Source organism: Hordeum vulgare, chromosome 5H (assembly GCF_904849725.1).
Source record: "Hordeum vulgare subsp. vulgare chromosome 5H, MorexV3_pseudomolecules_assembly, whole genome shotgun sequence".
In the NCBI taxonomy this organism is placed as follows: Eukaryota; Viridiplantae; Streptophyta; class Magnoliopsida; order Poales; family Poaceae; genus Hordeum; species Hordeum vulgare.
This window is the reverse complement of record NC_058522.1, coordinates 522,325,826-522,342,649: the sequence shown is the minus strand read 5'-3', so window position 1 is coordinate 522,342,649 and position 16,824 is coordinate 522,325,826. Positions and strand designations below refer to the sequence as shown.

The following is a 16,824-nucleotide window of genomic DNA, read 5'->3' as shown; positions in this document are numbered from 1 at the left end:
AAATTTGTAAAGAACACACGGATATGAAAGTTTCAGAACCGTTGACTAAAACCTCTCTCACGAGCAAGACGTGATTAGACCCCAGAACTGTATGTGTGTTGGATTCGTTAAAATCACATGGTGATGTGAACTAGATTATTGACTCTAGTGCAAGTGAAAGACTGTTGGAAATATGTCCTAGAGGCAATAATAAATTAGTTATTATTATATTTCCTTGCTCATAATATTCGTTTATTATCCATGTTAGAATTGTATTGATTGGAAACTCAAATACATGTGTGGATACATAAACAACACACTGTCCCTAGTGAGCCTCTAGTTGTCTAGTTCGTTGATCAAAGATGGTTAAGGTTTCCTGATCATAGACAAGTGTTTTCACTTGATAACGGAATCACATCATTAAGAGAATCATGTGATGGACAAGACCCAAATTATATACGTAACATATTGTTCGTGTCATTTTATTGCTATTGTTTTTTGCGTGTCAAGTATTTGTTGTTATGACCCTGAGATCATATAACTCATTCGCAACGAAGGAATACCTTGTGTGTATCAAACGTTACAACGTAACTAGATGACTATAAAGATACTCTACAAATATGTCCGAAGGTATCATTGAATTAGTATGGATCAAGACTTAAACTCATCATCGAATGAGTTGAGAATACCAACGTATCTTTAACCATCCAACGGATTGATTTACAAACTGGTCGGTGTGTTGGTCCGCGATTTCTGTGACCGAAACAGACGCCTTATACGCGCGACAGGTTTACCCCTCGAAATGGCAAAATCCGGCGGTACCCAGAAAACGGCATACATGCATGCACGCGCGCGCCCCCCTTCCCAATGCAGCGGCGGCAGCAGCAGCAGCAGCAAGCAGATGCAAGGTGTACTCACGTCTGCTCCTCTAATCATTCGCCTCGCCTGTCCGGACCCCCTCCCCTCCTCCTCCTCCACATCCCTCTTCCCTTCTTCTATCCCTTTCTCCCTCCCTCCCTCCCCCGTCTCTGTCTGCGGGAATCCAACTTCTCAAATCTCAACTCACCCACAATGTTGCGCGGCTGCTTAAAAGCCACTGTGGGTGCCAAGACCAGGTTCCCCTGCTACTTGCCCGCCCTCCTCCTTCCTCCCCCTCACTAGCAGCCTCCTCCCATCCATGCCCTGAAGAGACCTGCGGCCCGCTGAGCATCCTCCCCAAGAAGCTTGCTTGCTGTTGCTGGATCTTGCCACCAGACTGGTTAGTTCTTGTTCCATGCCTGCTGGTTCCGTTCCCCCCCTCTGTTTTCTCATTACGTTTCTAGTATAAAAATCTGCATCGCTAATGCATGCTTTCCTTCCAGTCTCTTCTGGAACCTCATGTCGATTTCGCCCTATCCACTGATTGATCCTAACGGGATAGTCAGCATAGTTTTATTGCTCCCGAGGCCTCTTCCCAGTCTTTGTAAATCACTTCTCTGAAGCGCTTCACCCTTTTTTCTTCATATAAAATATACTCCTACTACTCCTTAACAAAACATATACAGTGTTTTTTTAAGAAAAAAATCTCGCTAGTGCTCTGTGGACTTGATTGATGAGTAGATTAAAAGAAGGAATAAACAAAGCCTTTTCACTGTGTTCGTTGCTAGCTGCTCCTCTGCATCTGCCGCATCTGCATGTGCTGCAGGTTTACATGACCGGTAGGTTTCCTGCAGGCGTATAGGCTCCTCGCACTGCCACTGCATCTACCTTTCCTTTTCCCTATCATTGGCCTCCCTGTTCCCCCTGCACTGCATAGTCCAGCTGCTTTTTTTATACGTATTTTTCAGTTTTTTATCCCAAATTTCCTTTGCTATCTGAAGTTCTCTTTCTAGAAAAAAATACTATGGGAAGTTTAAGATACTATTATTTCCAATAGTATGTGCGCTGGCTGGCATCGCACATGCCCTGCTTGCCTCATCTGAAGCCAAATCATTCAGGCTATGCTGCGGGATCCTTGGCAGGAGGCACATTTTTCTATGGAGCAGTCTCTTCTCGTTGCCAATCAAGTTTAGAATACCATGCCGCATGCAGATGGAGCACAGTTTCTCAGCTGATTTTGTTGTTAATTTGATTCTTGCCATTTCCTCTGTTTGCTTCGCCAGCGCGCCTCTCTATACAAGTGAGTCGCCGGTCGATACTTGTGATGATCTGAGCCATGAGCCAGTTCGTGCCAGACTGGGGAAACATGGGGGACATCTCCAGGCCGCTCGGGTTCGTTCTTGATCGCTTGATCGATGCATTCAGGCCACTCAGGCTAATGGTTATGGTTACTCACCTTTTTTTTGTTTTCGTGCATGGTGTGCGTGTTGCTGCAGCGAGGACGATGACCTCATGGAGCTGCTGTGGTGCAACGGTAATGTCGTCATGCAGAGCCAGGGTCATCGGAAGCTGCCGCCGAGGCCGGAGAAGGTTCCGGCGCCGGCGGTGGTGCAAGAAGACGAGGCCGGCCTGTGGTTCCCGTTCGCGCTCGCCGACTCGCTCGACAAGGACATCTTCACGGACCTCTTCTGCGAAGAGCCACCGGGGGCGGCCGTGGTCGACGGCGCCGGCAAGGCCGGCAGGGGGGACGGTGCCCCGTTATTAGGGGACGTCGACGGGCGCAGCAGCCAGTCGTCCGCGGTGTCGGCGGCGAGCGACCTGATGCCCCCTCCCAAGTCCACGCACACGCACGTGTCCTGCTCCAGCAGGCAGCAATCGATGAGCCTGGCTGACTGCGGCGACAACGCCGGCGGCGTCGTGTCGGGCCTCGTCCAGGCCCGGGCCGGGAAGGCGGCGATGGAGGAGGGCGCGTCGTCGACGCTGAGCGCGATCGGGGCGAGCTTCTGCGGGAGCAACCAGGTGCAGGTGCAGGGCGCGGTGAGCGAGCAGGGGCGCGCCGGCCACACCACTGTCTATGGCGGCAGAGGCGCAGGCAGCGCTCTGCCCTCGGCAGTGGGGAGCGGAAATGCAAACGCCAGCGGCAGGGGCCACGAGGCCACCGTCGCCTCCTCGTCGGGGCGGTCTAACTACTGCTTCGGCGCCGCCGCCACCACCACCACCACCACGACCGGCACCGAGCCGACGAGCACGAGCAACAGGAGCAGCAAGCGCAAGCGGGGGCTCGACACGGAGGACTCGGAGAGCCCCAGCGAGGTAGGCCGTAGTCCTCTCTCACACTTGTCCTCGCGTTATAATCCCTCATCTTCTGACGTACGTGGACGTACCGCAACTGCGGCAGGACGCCGAGTCAGAGTCCTTGGCGCTCGACCGCAAGCCGCCGCAGAAGCTCACGACGGCGCGGAGGAGCCGCGCCGCCGAGGTGCACAACCTGTCCGAGAGGGTGCGTTGATTTCTTCTCGCGCGATCGATTGTCAATTGTTCATTAACATCTCTGACGCTGACGGCTGCTGTTTCTGACGACGATTGCAGAGGAGACGAGACAGGATCAACGAGAAGATGCGAGCGCTGCAAGAGCTCATACCCCACTGCAACAAGGTGCCGATCGCATCGCACCGCGCGCGCCATGGCATCCCTGTTTCTTTTCTTGATCTGCTGGATTGGGGTTTCTGATTTGGTTTCTGCGACGGGCGGCATGCAGACTGACAAGGCGTCGATGCTGGACGAGGCGATCGAGTACCTGAAGACGCTGCAGATGCAGGTGCAGATGATGTGGATGGGCGGCGGCATGGCGGCGCCGCCGGCGGTGATGTTCCCGGGCATGCACCAGTACCTGCCGCAGATGGGGCCCGCGTCCATGGCGCGGATGCCCTTCATGGCGCCGCAGCAGCAGGGAAGCCTGCCGGAGCAGTACGCGCACTTCCTCGGCGTCAACCACCACCACCTGCAGCCGCCGGCCCACCACCACCACCACCAGGTTCCGGCAACCGCCAAAACCATCTCGTTTCCAACGCTCCCGCCGTTTTTTCTGTACTCAAGGATGGATGTTTCTTCCGGCAGCATTTTGCGCAGGGGGTGGGCTACTACCCGCTAGGGCCGAAGGCCCTGCAGCAGAGTCCGGCGCTCCACCACGTGCCCAATGGCAGCGGTACGCCTGCCGCTACCGCCAACACCGCGCCGGGAAACGCGATACACCCAAACAAAAGATGAGGTAAGATATGCACGCTTCTCTTCTCTTCTCTTCTCTAGCTAGGGAACGTGCTAGTAGCTTTTCCTTTCCATTTTTTTTTGGGGCAAGAGAAGTTTTGGAAGCCCTTCGTAAGCTTGGACAGTTGTTAATATACATCCTATCTTATCTTACCTACTAATAAAGCAAATAACGCTTCTTCCGTACGTCATCTAAATTGTCCTTAAAGTTGACTAAAATTACCCACCAATGCCACCTATAAGTTATAAAAAACGTGTCAAACAGGAAAATCACCGGACTGGGCCGGTCCATGTAGGAACCTCCTATATTACGCTCTGGGCGTCGGAAAAAGATGCAGCACACTTGTTTGGGCCGGCCCATGCGTGGGCGTTTGTTTTTTTAGTTTAGTTTTTTTATTTTTCTTTTCAGTTCCATTTTGTTTTTCTACTTTAAATAATTTAGAACTTCAAACAACTTTTCTTAATTTTAAGAAACTGAGAATTTCGAAATAAAATATTCAAAAAAACATATTTCTTTGAGAATTCAAAAACTACTCAGGAGTTTTCAAAAATGTTTGCATATAAAAAAATGTTTAAACTTTGAGAAAATGTCCATAAAATAAAAAATTCAACGATTTTAAACAAAAGTGCGTGTAAAAGTCTTAAAAACAGTGCGTGCCTCTGTTTTTAGTCTCATTTTTTATTTTCATTTTTCTGTTCCATTTGTTTGTTTAAATAATTTAGAACTTTGAAAAACTTTTCAATTTATAAAACTGGGAATTTTGAATTAAAAGTTTGAAGAAAATATAAAATGTTTGTGAATTCAAGAAATGCTCAGAATATTTGTAGAAATATTCGCATATTCAGAAAAATGTTCATAAATTTGAGAACAATGTTGGTGAAAAGAATAGATGTCCATGATTTTGAAAAAAAGTTTGTGTGTTATTTTTTGAGTGCAATTGAAAAAAATGTTTGCTAATCTAAAAAATGTTCATGCATTTCAAGAAATGTCCTAAAATTTTAAAGACATAATATGATCAGCATCATTGGAGATTATAATTGTTTTTCTCCCGTTGCAACGCACGGGTCCTTTTGCTAGTAGTACTAAGTTATTACAAATTTTATACTAGATCAACGATATGTATTTCAAGACAGAGGGAGCACGAGGATCACGTGTTCAGTAACGTCAAATAATTTCAGCATGCACATTTCAGCACCCACAAACTAAGCTTTACGCCTGCAATTAATACTTTTTTTCCTACAATACGAAATGAAACATTTGATGTTTGTAACTTGAGATGAAAGGACACAACTACACGCGGTCCATCTCATCGCCCGCCGATCACCGCCAACCATCTCTCCTCTCTTGCCAATTTTCTTCCTCACCGCTCGGCGCACTCTGTTACCGCCATTGAGACCAGATCTGTCGCTAGATCACGGCCGCGGTGTCGATCTCATTGTCCTCTTCTTCATCTCCTCTTCATGCTGCTCATCATGCCATATCGACGTGATTAGAATTTCACGCCCTAAGAGTATCTCTGACCATGTCCCTAATTTTAACTCAAACAAGTCCGCTAAATTAAACTATTCAAATTCTAATAGCATGAAAGTGCTCATCTAGCCTTTTTTCATAAACTTAATTCCCATATCGACGCGTGGTTTTGGGTTTACGCGGCCAAGGACAACTTCTGTAGTTAGATAAGGTAAAAACTCCCAAGCAAAATAATGGGGTTCTCCTATGTGCACCGTGAGTGCACAGCATGGAATTCGAATAAGTTGTCAAAACATGGTCTCCATCATGTTGACAGACTTCTTTCATTTTGATACTCCTAGCACTGACCTGAACTACGCTCTACCTCATCAGCATGCATATGTTCGAGTGTTACCATCACATGAAAACTACACCTCAACTGGCAATTACCGAGTGGTTCTGCATTTCTTCAGTGCCAACAAAATCCCGATTATCAAAAAAATCGACGCCGAAATATCTGAAAACAAGATAAGCTTGGGAGCATGGTGCGAGAATCCGTCATTTTCGGACAATTTTTCCCATATGTGCCAAGAATTAGGTGTCTCTAGCCAACTCATGTAGGTACGTACGTGCAGCCAACCTAGCCATGTCAATGGTTTGTACCATTCTCTATTTGTCGCCATCAGGATACTTTTCAATGGTCACACCACGTACACATCCCTTGTGTCTTCATCTCTAGATATACATGTCTTCTTTTTTCGCGCTAGTGGTCACAAGCACCCGAATAATTCAAAAACAAAACGAGTTTCATGGTCATGGCAGCATATGATTCAGTATCCTAAATTTTCTTCTCATATGTATGACAGGTAATTACGAAAACGAGATAAGAGGAACAATAAAATGGAAAGGAACTGCGGCGGCACAGCAGCAGCAAGTACAGCAGTATATACATGGAGCAGAGGAAACGCTGATGGGAACCAAGTTCTTCCATCTTCTGCCCCCTTTGAGATCCCGGCAGGAAAATTGTAGCAAATCATGGTGATCTCTCTTGTTTCATTTTTGCTGGGAAATCGCGCGAATGTCTAGCTAACTGATTATATTGTTAATATAACCTTTTGGGTTTTGCTCTTGATACTACCTCAGGTTGTTGCCTACTGATTGGGCATGCACCCTCCTTGTACTAATATTGGATTTGCAGTTTTTTTGTCGAGAGTTGAAATAGATTTGATTTCACATTTGTATTTACCTAGATAGATAATAGTATTTGTGGTAGGATTTTGAACATGATGCCGCGAGCCAGGTCCTAGGTGGATTTTTTTTCATTCTTCTTTTTCTAGGCTGATTTGTTCGGTATCAATGCTTGGTTTTTCATGGTATTGTTAGCACAAGGATGAAAGAAAAAGAAAAATATCATGTTATTTATGATCAGAGAAAAAGGAAGAGGCACATATAACTGTATGAATAAACCGATGCAGAGGGCAGGGTGATCCTCTGTTTTTTTTTTTTAAAAAGAACTAAAAGAAGCGGCCAAGATACAAGATTTCTAGGGGCTCATAAACACCTAAAGTAGCTGTATAGGTTTTTTAGTCACAATAGAAACAATCAAGGCAGTCATTTTTTAGAACAGAACAATGTTGTTCTTCTACAGCTTTGGTAGCGAGTTTTACTCTCCACGGTCTATGTAATAGAAACAATCAAGGGAGTCATTTTTTAGAAGAGAACAATGTTGTTCTTATACAGCTTTGGTAGCGAGTTTTACTCTCCACGGTCTATATAGATCTCTTTGTTAATTGCTGCGGTATTAGTATCTCGCGGGTTGCTGTTGTGGCAGATGAATCAATTGAAAGGATTGTAGAGGAAATCAATCTAGGGTTTCTTTTTCCTGTCCATATCCCTTTGCGGTAAGGGCAAACTCCCCCCTCCAAGCATCACCGGTGAGCCCGTGGATTTTCTTTCCTCTGACCGCCGGTCGGTGGGTGTGGCCGCGCGCGCGCGCGCGGGGGGGGGGGGGGGGGGGGGGGTGGGGGGGGATTCCGGTGCTTCCGCTCTGGTTAGTAGTTTAGGTTATGGGTCTTTAGTCCTTGCACGCGTGATACTCACGTGGATGGCGGCGTTTCTTATTCGGGCTCCGATTCTTCTCGAGTTCGTTCATTTGAACATACTCGACCGAGCTCGAGCGTAGATTCATGTCGACTCCTTGGGCCGGTGAGGTTAGGGTTTTTTGTCATGTGGTGAGATTTGATGCGAGGTGCTTCAGATCTATTCAATGGTTCAACGACGACGACTGTGACTCTAGGGCGCTAGCTTTTAAGGGCAATGCACGAAGACTTCTCGACTGTTACCGACAAGGTCACGCCAGCTCCAGTAGGGTACCAGCGATAGCGGCGTGTCGGCGGCTCATTCTGGCGGGGTAGTAGTCGTTCGATGGTCTAGAAATCTCGTTATAATTTTTATTATGTTTGAGGTGCTTTGTACTATCAATAATAACTTTGAAAATAAATCTGGATCATTTCGAAACAAAACTATCTTGCCGGACTAAGATGTTTCAAATAGGCGGAGCAGTGCTCTCTAACAATCCCATCATACTTCGCACCTCTTACGTTTTCTTTTCTTTCTTGTGCCCATCATTTATTCTGCCTCCAATCCAACTCCAACACCATCAAAAGAAGAAGAATCCGATTGCTCTTCCAAGGATTTGACTTCCAACTGGTATAAGAATCTCTTTGAGGTCGAGGGCGACTCCTCTGAATGCTCAACACAGGCTGCTTCCCATGACGGTGGTAGATATGAAGCCAACAGTGCAAAAGTTCTTCAAGAGAAAAGTTGGGGGATCGAATTCGATTAGGCCAGCAGCATCCATGGTGCCAGCCAGTAGCAAGCCGTCGAGCTCGAGAAAGTGTTTGAAAGATCAAAGATGCATGGGTAGCCCGATGATGATTGTCGAACTAGGTGGCCAGGTCGTATGCCACAGAAGCTGCTCGCCGGCCACCAGGAACGCAGCATTGTTCTCCAAGCCAGTGGAGGCAAGACATGGAATCCTGTCATCGTCTTATCGCCGCAAGCTGTCTGCCGGAGCGCGACCCGATCGAGAGAGGCTGCTCAGTTCATTGCATCCTAGCTTCTTCGGAAAGGCGCGTACAGTGATGATCGATCGACGAATCTGTTCAGGCAGCGCCGCAGCGACAACACGCGTTCTGGCTAGCCCCCATACCTTGTTGTAGTGCCAGTAGGTTAGCGACCTAGGACCCAGCCGCCGTGCTCTGTTCCCCGTGCCCAGATCTTGGTCCTGCGTGCATGCATGCATGCGCATGTATCCGGCACTTGGTGATCAGAAGATCAGATACTGATGTCTGCTGGTGAGCGACGAAGCGGCATGCCCGACGAAGCAAGTACACGAGTACTTGCCCGCTCGTGTACTTTCAGAGGCCGTCAAGACCTAGATATGTATTGGGGCCTCAGGGCGAGGGCGGCTGGGCGGGCGTCCCTCATCCAAACATATTCACCAAGCCCTTGTCCAGTGAAAAGGAGCATTGCTTCGGTACATTCCCTCACAAAACCTATTTTTTAAAATAAAAAATTGCGGATAAACTTATACTCCCTCCGTCTCAAAATAAGTGTCTTAAGCTTAGTACAATTTTGTACTAGAGCTAGTACAAAGTTAAGACAGTTATTTTGAGACGAAGGGAGTATTACTCAAGCATCAACCGTATAATCCTGCTCGATGACCTCACGGGGTTCAGATCCCAACCAGACAACAGTTCTACTCTCAGTTCTACCAAAACTAGCTAAAAATTACTAACGTATAACTACATGTGTCGCACGTACGAGTTGTATGTAGACATAGATAATCAATCAGCCTGTCCATCACACCCCTCCGTCTTAGGCTTGACCCATTTTCCTTTCTTTTTTAGAGATAATAAAATAGGTGCCAGAGATAGGATTCGAACCTCTTCGTTTACTTTCATACCCTATAAAGAATCAATTATAATGATGGTTCTAGAACTTGACGCAAACGGTTACTTTGATGCTAAAACTTCCAGCATACACTGAATTAGTACAACAACTTAGGCCGAGCGTGCAAATACTACACTGAATTAGTACAACAACTTAGGCCGAGCGTGCAAATACGGTGCAAATCATGATTGTGTACACCCAGACTGCTGACTAGGCATGCTTGTCTGGCATGAGGCCCACCGTCACTGACTCGGTGACAGGGAGGGGGCTTGTGGCCAGTTTTTTTTAGAAAACCACCTCAATTTTTTTATCACAAAAAACCCTGTTGTTATTGATGAGGTGGCATCTCAATTTTTCTGCAAAATTAACAATAAAAAAAGGAAATATTTTGTTTTTGCCACTCTAATTTTTGCTAATTTTCCTTATGCCCCTCTAGATTTTCACATTTCACAATTATCAAAATTGCCAGTTTGTGGCAAAAACAATATTAATTTATTTCATCTTTGCCACTCTTAGCTTTTGACAATGTATCACAATTGTCACCCTAATTTTTTTTTTCTGTTTATGCCACATAATTGCAATTTTTTATAATTGTCAAAAGCTAAGAGTGGCAAAAGTGAAATGTCAAAATCTAGAATGGGCATAAGAAAAATTGGTAAAAGCTACAGTTGCAAAAACAAAAATTTCTCAAAAAAATTTGCATTCCGCGCCTCGATCCAACGACACGTGACTACCACATAGTCAATCCTTGTTGCTCCACACGTAACGCATTCATGTCATGCATGGATAACTACACATAATGTAGTTTAACGGAGACACTCTTTCTTTTGAGCAGTTTTTAGTAAATAACGAAGGTGTTCTTTGAGCTCAAATGGCCGACGGTCAGTGCAGCCCATTTCCGCCTGCTTATATCTTTTAGAAATTTGTAAAAGGTATGTAAGTTTTAATTTCAGTAATAAAAATAACATAAATATTGATTATCTAAAATATTATATACGTACAAATATAATAACTGCCACATATTATTTTAAAAATATTCATATATTTGAAAAAAGGTTTATGAATTATGAAATGTTTGTATAATTTAAAACAATGAATATGAATATTCGTAATTTCAGATTTAAAATAAAATTGTTTGTATAATACAATTATATATATACAAATAAAATGTTTCTATAATTAGAAACATTTCAATAATCTACACAGCTACTTATAGTTCAACATTTGTATAATAATAATATTCGTAATTTAAATTTTAAAATGTCATATGAATATTCAATCATGGCTAATATATGAATTATGTAACGTTTTTAATATAAGTCATGAGTTGAAATTATACACAAGCGAATATTTAGTAAATGTTCGTATTCATCATTTTTTATAATTTTAATATAAGCTGCACATTGTATTCATTAAACACTTTTATTTAATAAATGTCTGTATTTACTAAATCCTTTTTTATAATACATGTGTGTATTTTTAAATGTTTTTATTTACTAATCATTGTCTTATGTATAATATTTATATCCCAAAAATATAATATTTATAACACACTAATATTTAAATATTATTTTATTACATACATTTTAGAAATATCTTTAAAAAGCCTATTGCATGTAAAATGGGCCCCATTATTTACAACCCGTTTAAGCCTCAATAGCTTCCAGCTTATACTACATTAAGGACAGAAAAGTTCTTTTGGTGGAGTGGTGTAGTTGACTTTCATACTAGCAGTAGGTTGTTGGTCCGAACTGTGGAGTCCATCCTTTTCTTTTGGATTTTCCAGTATTGACAGCTGGGATCCATGTTTCATAGAGGCGGAAAAATAATAATATTATTATTGCCTTCTGACGTGTAGGGAGTTTTCTCAAAAAAATAGGCCACACGCATTCCTATTTGGCTTCACGTCACTGACAGCGGGCTCCATGCCACGTTAGCGTGCCAAGTCAGCGTTGTTTCTGTATCAAATGTGATTTGCTCCGTATTTGCACGCCCGAACCAAGTTGTTGCATCAGTTCAATGTATGTCACAAGTTCTATCACCAAAACGACGTTTATGTCAAGTTGTAGCATCATCGATGTAATTGACTCCCCTATAAAAAAATTGGGACAGATCACTTGTTGTGTCTAATTACTTCTTTAATTCTTCTTGGTGTACATCTTTTCAATCTAGTTCCTTTTTTGTCCTCTATTTTCTTCCGGGTTTTTATTTTGACAAATTGGTCAGATAAAAAATTAGAAAATACAAAAACAAAAATCATGATTTTGACAAAGATGTTCAAGAGTTTCAAAAAAATTGCGGATTCTGAAAAAAACATGGACTTATAAAAGTTCATCAATTTAAAGAAAAAGTTCACATGGTTGAAAAAAGTTCAATGATTTTGAATTGAAAATCACAAATTCGATAAAAGTTCATTAATTTTGAAAAAAGTTCACGTAAATGAAAAATCACCGGATTTTGAAAGAAAGTTCAGGGATTTGAAAAAAGTTCTTCGATTTTGATTAAAAGAAAGTTCACAAATGTGGAAATTGTTCATCGCTTACCTCTTTTAAAAAAAGGTTCAAGTATTTTTACAAAAAAAAGTACACACTCTTTTTTTCAAATTTTGAAAACATTAGGAATTCAAAAAAGAACTCTCCGGTTTTTGACAAAAGATCGTTTATTTTGAAAAGTTCATAATTTTTAGGAAAAAGTTAGTTCATGACTTTTTTTAATAGTTCATTATAACTAAAAAGGTTTACTAATTTGAATAAGTTTTTGAATTAAGAAAAGGAAACAAAAAGAAAAAAATGAAAGAAAAAGCGCTATAATGGGCCGAATTGGGATTGGGGTATATGTATACAATGGACGAAGAGTTTACAAAATATGTCCATCTTGTTCTTTCTTATGAAGAGGTATAGATTAATCTCAGTTGTCCTTGTGTTTAGGGGTATGCTGAAGCATAAGTAAATGAAAAAAGGGAAACACTTGCCATCAACCCGCTGATGACAACACATGCGTCCGTTGAATCTATTTTGTTCGAATGATTTGGGGAGCAACCTATGTACATAATTTAGGTTTTGCAACTCAGCCAATGTTGCAATCTCCACCACCGCAACAACTAGTCTATTACAAGATCATGATCTCACGTGAATCCTCGACCGCCTCCATATCTTGTTTATCATGTCATCCCGAGACAACAACAACACAACGGGGTCCCCGCTTGCCATGAGCCGGGGGTCGGGCGCAGTGGCTGATGATCCACTAGTATAGGGGTCAATCGTAGTTCTTTCGATAAGTAAGAGTGTTGAACCCAATGAGGAGCAGAAGGAAATGACAAGCAGTTTTCAGTAAGGTATTCTCTGCAAGTGTTGTGAGTAACATTGATAGATAATTTTGTAGGAAGATAATTCGTAACAAGTAACAAGTAACAAAAGTAGCAAGTGCGCAACAAGGTGGCTTAATCTTTTTTTACCAAAGTACAAGCCTGAAAGTTCTCTTATATAAAGTAAAGCGCTCTTGAGGACATATGGAAATTGTCGTCTAGTCATGTTCATCATGTTGAGTTGATTCATGTTCGATAATTTTATAATTTGATATGTGGATGAACCGGTCCTTGGGTGTTATTCTTACTTGAATGAGCAACTCACTTATGATTACCTCCCCCCGCAAGCATCCGCAACTACGAAAGAAGAATTAAGAAAAATCTAACCATATCATGAAACATATGGATCCAAATCAGTCTCTTACGAAATAACGCATAAACTATGGTTTAAATTTTTGTCACTCTATCAACCCATCATCTATTTATTACTCCACAATGCCTTCCCTTAGGCCTAAGTATGGTAAACTATCATGTAGTCGACGTTCATATGACACCACTAAAGGAAGCAACAACATATATATCATTAAAATATTGAACAAACACTACTGCAGGATGGTGCTAATGTGACACTACAATCACAGACTCCTCGACGAAACTGTGTGTGATCCACCAATCACAAACGGTATAGTTCAAGCTCCATCGCCAATGACACAAACTGTGTGCGATGATGGATCCATCAAATACAATTCAAAAAAGAGTTGCGTCTGCGATCTACGACGGACATTTGACCCACGCAAATTGTTTGTGATGGGACAAAATAACGCAAACGATTAACTTAATACAAGTGTGTGTGATGTACGACATACAGTTCACCCGTATTAACTGTTTGCACTGATCAATCAGAACATCAACGATTGTCCAGATGATTATGTGTGTGGTCGATGACATACAGGTAAGCCGGATGAAATGTTTGTGATGACATGAAATAACACAAACGATCACCCAAATCAAGATGTGCGCGATAGGCAGCAAACACATTGCCCGGATGAACTATTTGCGGTGAGCCAATTTTAACACAAACGGTTGCACAGATGAAGATGTGTGCGATAAACAGCATACGGATAACTCAGATAAATTGTGTGCGATGAGCCAAAATAACATAAACGAAGAACATGATTGCATAACCAAATTAAACATACAAATACATAAGTAATTACACACATAACAACATGATTGCATAACCTAATTAAGCATCCAAATACATAAGTGACTACACATATAATATTAATGCACACCTCAATAAACTATTACATTCATAATAAACTATGAGAAACCATCATCAAATCATCTACTTGTGACGCTTGCTGCCACCACTCTCTTTGCGGCTCGATCCCACGTCGTCTTCAGGTAGGAGGCACTTCCTCATGTCAACGATCCGCGTGAACATCTCATAGCATGTGTACGCTTCCTTGGTCGGGGACTAGATGCGATAATCATCCAGTCTCTTCACCTAGGCCATGTGCCAGACAGGCTTATTCTTGTCGCACTAAGCCTTCATGTCTGTGTAGTAGGGGTGGGTGATGGCCTCGGCGAGGTCAACATGGAAGTCCTTGTTCCTCTTGCTGCCCCAGACCTTGTAGTGGTCGTGGATGTCGGCAAGCTTCTGGCGGGCCAAGCCCGAAGTCTTAAGTACCTTTCGATCGTTGGTCGCGTACACTGTAGCAAACATGTAGTCGGGGCTGTTGACAAACTAGGTTAAATGCTCGTAAGGCTTTGTGGCGAGGTAGTAGTGGTAGAGGAGCACATGATGGCACATGCACAACTAAGAGACGACAACCTTCTGATCATGTCCGGCACGACCACCGGTGTACGCGAGGTCAAAACCGACCACTTAGTACTTGTGATCCGCACCAAGCAACCGCTCCATAGTGTTGATGGAGTTCTCCACCATGGCCGGGTCGTCGATGTACACCACCGTGAGGTCCGTGTTCCTCAAGTGGGTGTCCACATGATGCACGTCGAACTCCATTGGAGCGCCGCTTATTGTGTCATCGAGGGTGTGCTTATTGTGTTGTGGGGCGCGATCGAAAGCGTGAAGAGACTATGGTTAATGGCCACTGGTATAAATGGGGGTCGGACGTCCTGTAAAACCGGCACGTTTGGGTGGCAGTTTTGCAGCGTGTGATTCAGTCGTGGAGCACGTAACTGCATGCGGCGATGCGCGTGGCGCAACCGCATGCATATGGAGTCCCGAATGTGGTCGGGGGAATGCCCTAACCACTGTCAAAGCATGCACAGAGGGCACGCGAGAGCAGAGCACACGGAGGGACGCGAGAGCAGAGCGCAATGAGGAATGCAAGGTCAAACCAGACCATTTGTAATGTCTTCTTCAAGCAACATGTCCATAACGTAGGAGTTATCCACCCAGACCGGATGGTTTGTGTACACCATCGAGAGCCCCGTATGTGAACCTTCTATGTGTGTCCACTACGACATGCATGGTGAACCTGCGCTCGTCGTTGGTAGCCGCTGGGAGGGCCATTGGAGCCGCACAGGATACCCTCGGTCGTGGTTGTGCTTCTTAAGGTCCAGATATTAATTGTCAATTGCATATTAAGGTCCAGATATTAATCATACATTCATATTAAGGAAAAAATAGTACTACCAAAATACGAGTCTTGTATGATGCCATTTGAATGGTTGTATCACAAATGACAGAAATAGTATAAAGATTCAAATTCCAGAATTACAAGGCTCAAATTCGAAGATTACAAGGTTCAAACCGATAATAAAAATGAAATTCAGCTTATGCAGAAACTTTGTCATGCAACTCTAGACGCCCGCGCTGATCAGCTAAACATGAACATATAAGAGGTTCATGCTGATATTACAGCTAGTTTCGCAACTTCAATATTTCTGCAAAGGGATCCGACACTGACATGTCATGTATGGGCTTGACATAAGGACTTTTGAATAGTCTATCAGGTGAAGTTACAAAATGAAGTTGAGATTCTGCAGAGCCTTTTCCATTCTGTCCTAGTCGTCGGGGCTGATCAACAAACCATTTTTTTGCGGAGTAAATTTCTCATTATCTTTAGCACACTTGCTCTCACAACAAAGAACCTGACAAATATAATCTCTGGTAAGGTCTCTCGATAGGAATTCAAAGTAATTTCTGAGAGATGGAGATCGAGGTATTCGATGGGAATGTTATATTGTATCACATTATCCACTACCTAGCCTAATCGTATGTGCAAAAGAGGAGATGGTATTAGTGCTTGGACACACAAGGGACCTATTTGATTTGCAGGGTTTCCAAAATTGAACTCCCTTGTGGTTAACATTTAATATGAAAGGATCATCACCTCGATATATAGCTTCTCCACGCACGGAAAAAATCTTAGGAATCTGACAACTTGGTCCAGGTCCGGGCCGATAGATTATGGTGCCAAGAGATTCACTTTGCGCAAATACGGGGCCGAGCTTGTTGGAATCATTTTCTCGATGACATACGAACATACATCTTGAATAGATAAAAATAAATGTTAACTTCAAGAAGGAGAATACGACGATTGTTTTACCTGGACGGTGATGGATCCAATAACAAGTTCAGAGAAGTTGACGGACGAGTAGCCAAACAATGCCAACTTCGGCTCATAAATGACCCTGATTTTTGTTGACCTTGTTGATCAACTACAAGTAATCTCTCAAGTAAAGGCACGTCCTCAATGACCATTTGGTGATTCAACTTGTGTGATCTCTTGTTTGCAGCACCATCAATACACACAAATTGTCCGAAGACTCATGGAGGTGACGTGGACGCTACTCAACCAATTGATCGCCTGAAGATGAAGGTACTCGAGCGCAGTACAGCCGCGGAGCAGGCGTTCTAATACATCTCCAAAGTATCTATAATTTATGAAGTGTTCATGCTATCTTTACAATAATCTTATATGATTTTGGTATGATTTGATTAGAACTAACCTGGACTGATGTTGTTTTCAGCAGAACTACA

At 43.2% G+C, this 16,824-nt stretch overlaps 1 protein-coding gene across 2 annotated transcripts; it reads left to right on the top strand.

Moving 5' to 3' along the window:
* The first annotated feature begins 987 nt into the window (after positions 1 to 987).
* LOC123452132 (transcription factor PHYTOCHROME INTERACTING FACTOR-LIKE 13-like) lies at positions 988 to 6,784 on the top strand. 2 transcript variants are annotated; one of them, XM_045128721.1, is made up of 9 exons: positions 988 to 1,237; positions 1,341 to 2,024; positions 2,121 to 2,229; positions 2,334 to 3,150; positions 3,236 to 3,337; positions 3,427 to 3,492; positions 3,596 to 3,871; positions 3,955 to 4,105; positions 6,418 to 6,784. In XM_045128721.1, exons 3-8 carry the CDS (start codon positions 2,174 to 2,176, stop codon positions 4,102 to 4,104), a joined length of 1,467 nt encoding a protein of 488 aa, XP_044984656.1. In that variant the 5' UTR covers positions 988 to 1,237; positions 1,341 to 2,024; positions 2,121 to 2,173; the 3' UTR covers position 4,105; positions 6,418 to 6,784. The 2 variants fall into 2 exon arrangements, with proteins under 2 accessions (XP_044984656.1, XP_044984654.1); XM_045128719.1 differs by lacking the exon at positions 1,341 to 2,024.
* The last annotated feature ends 10,040 nt before the right edge of the window (positions 6,785 to 16,824 follow it).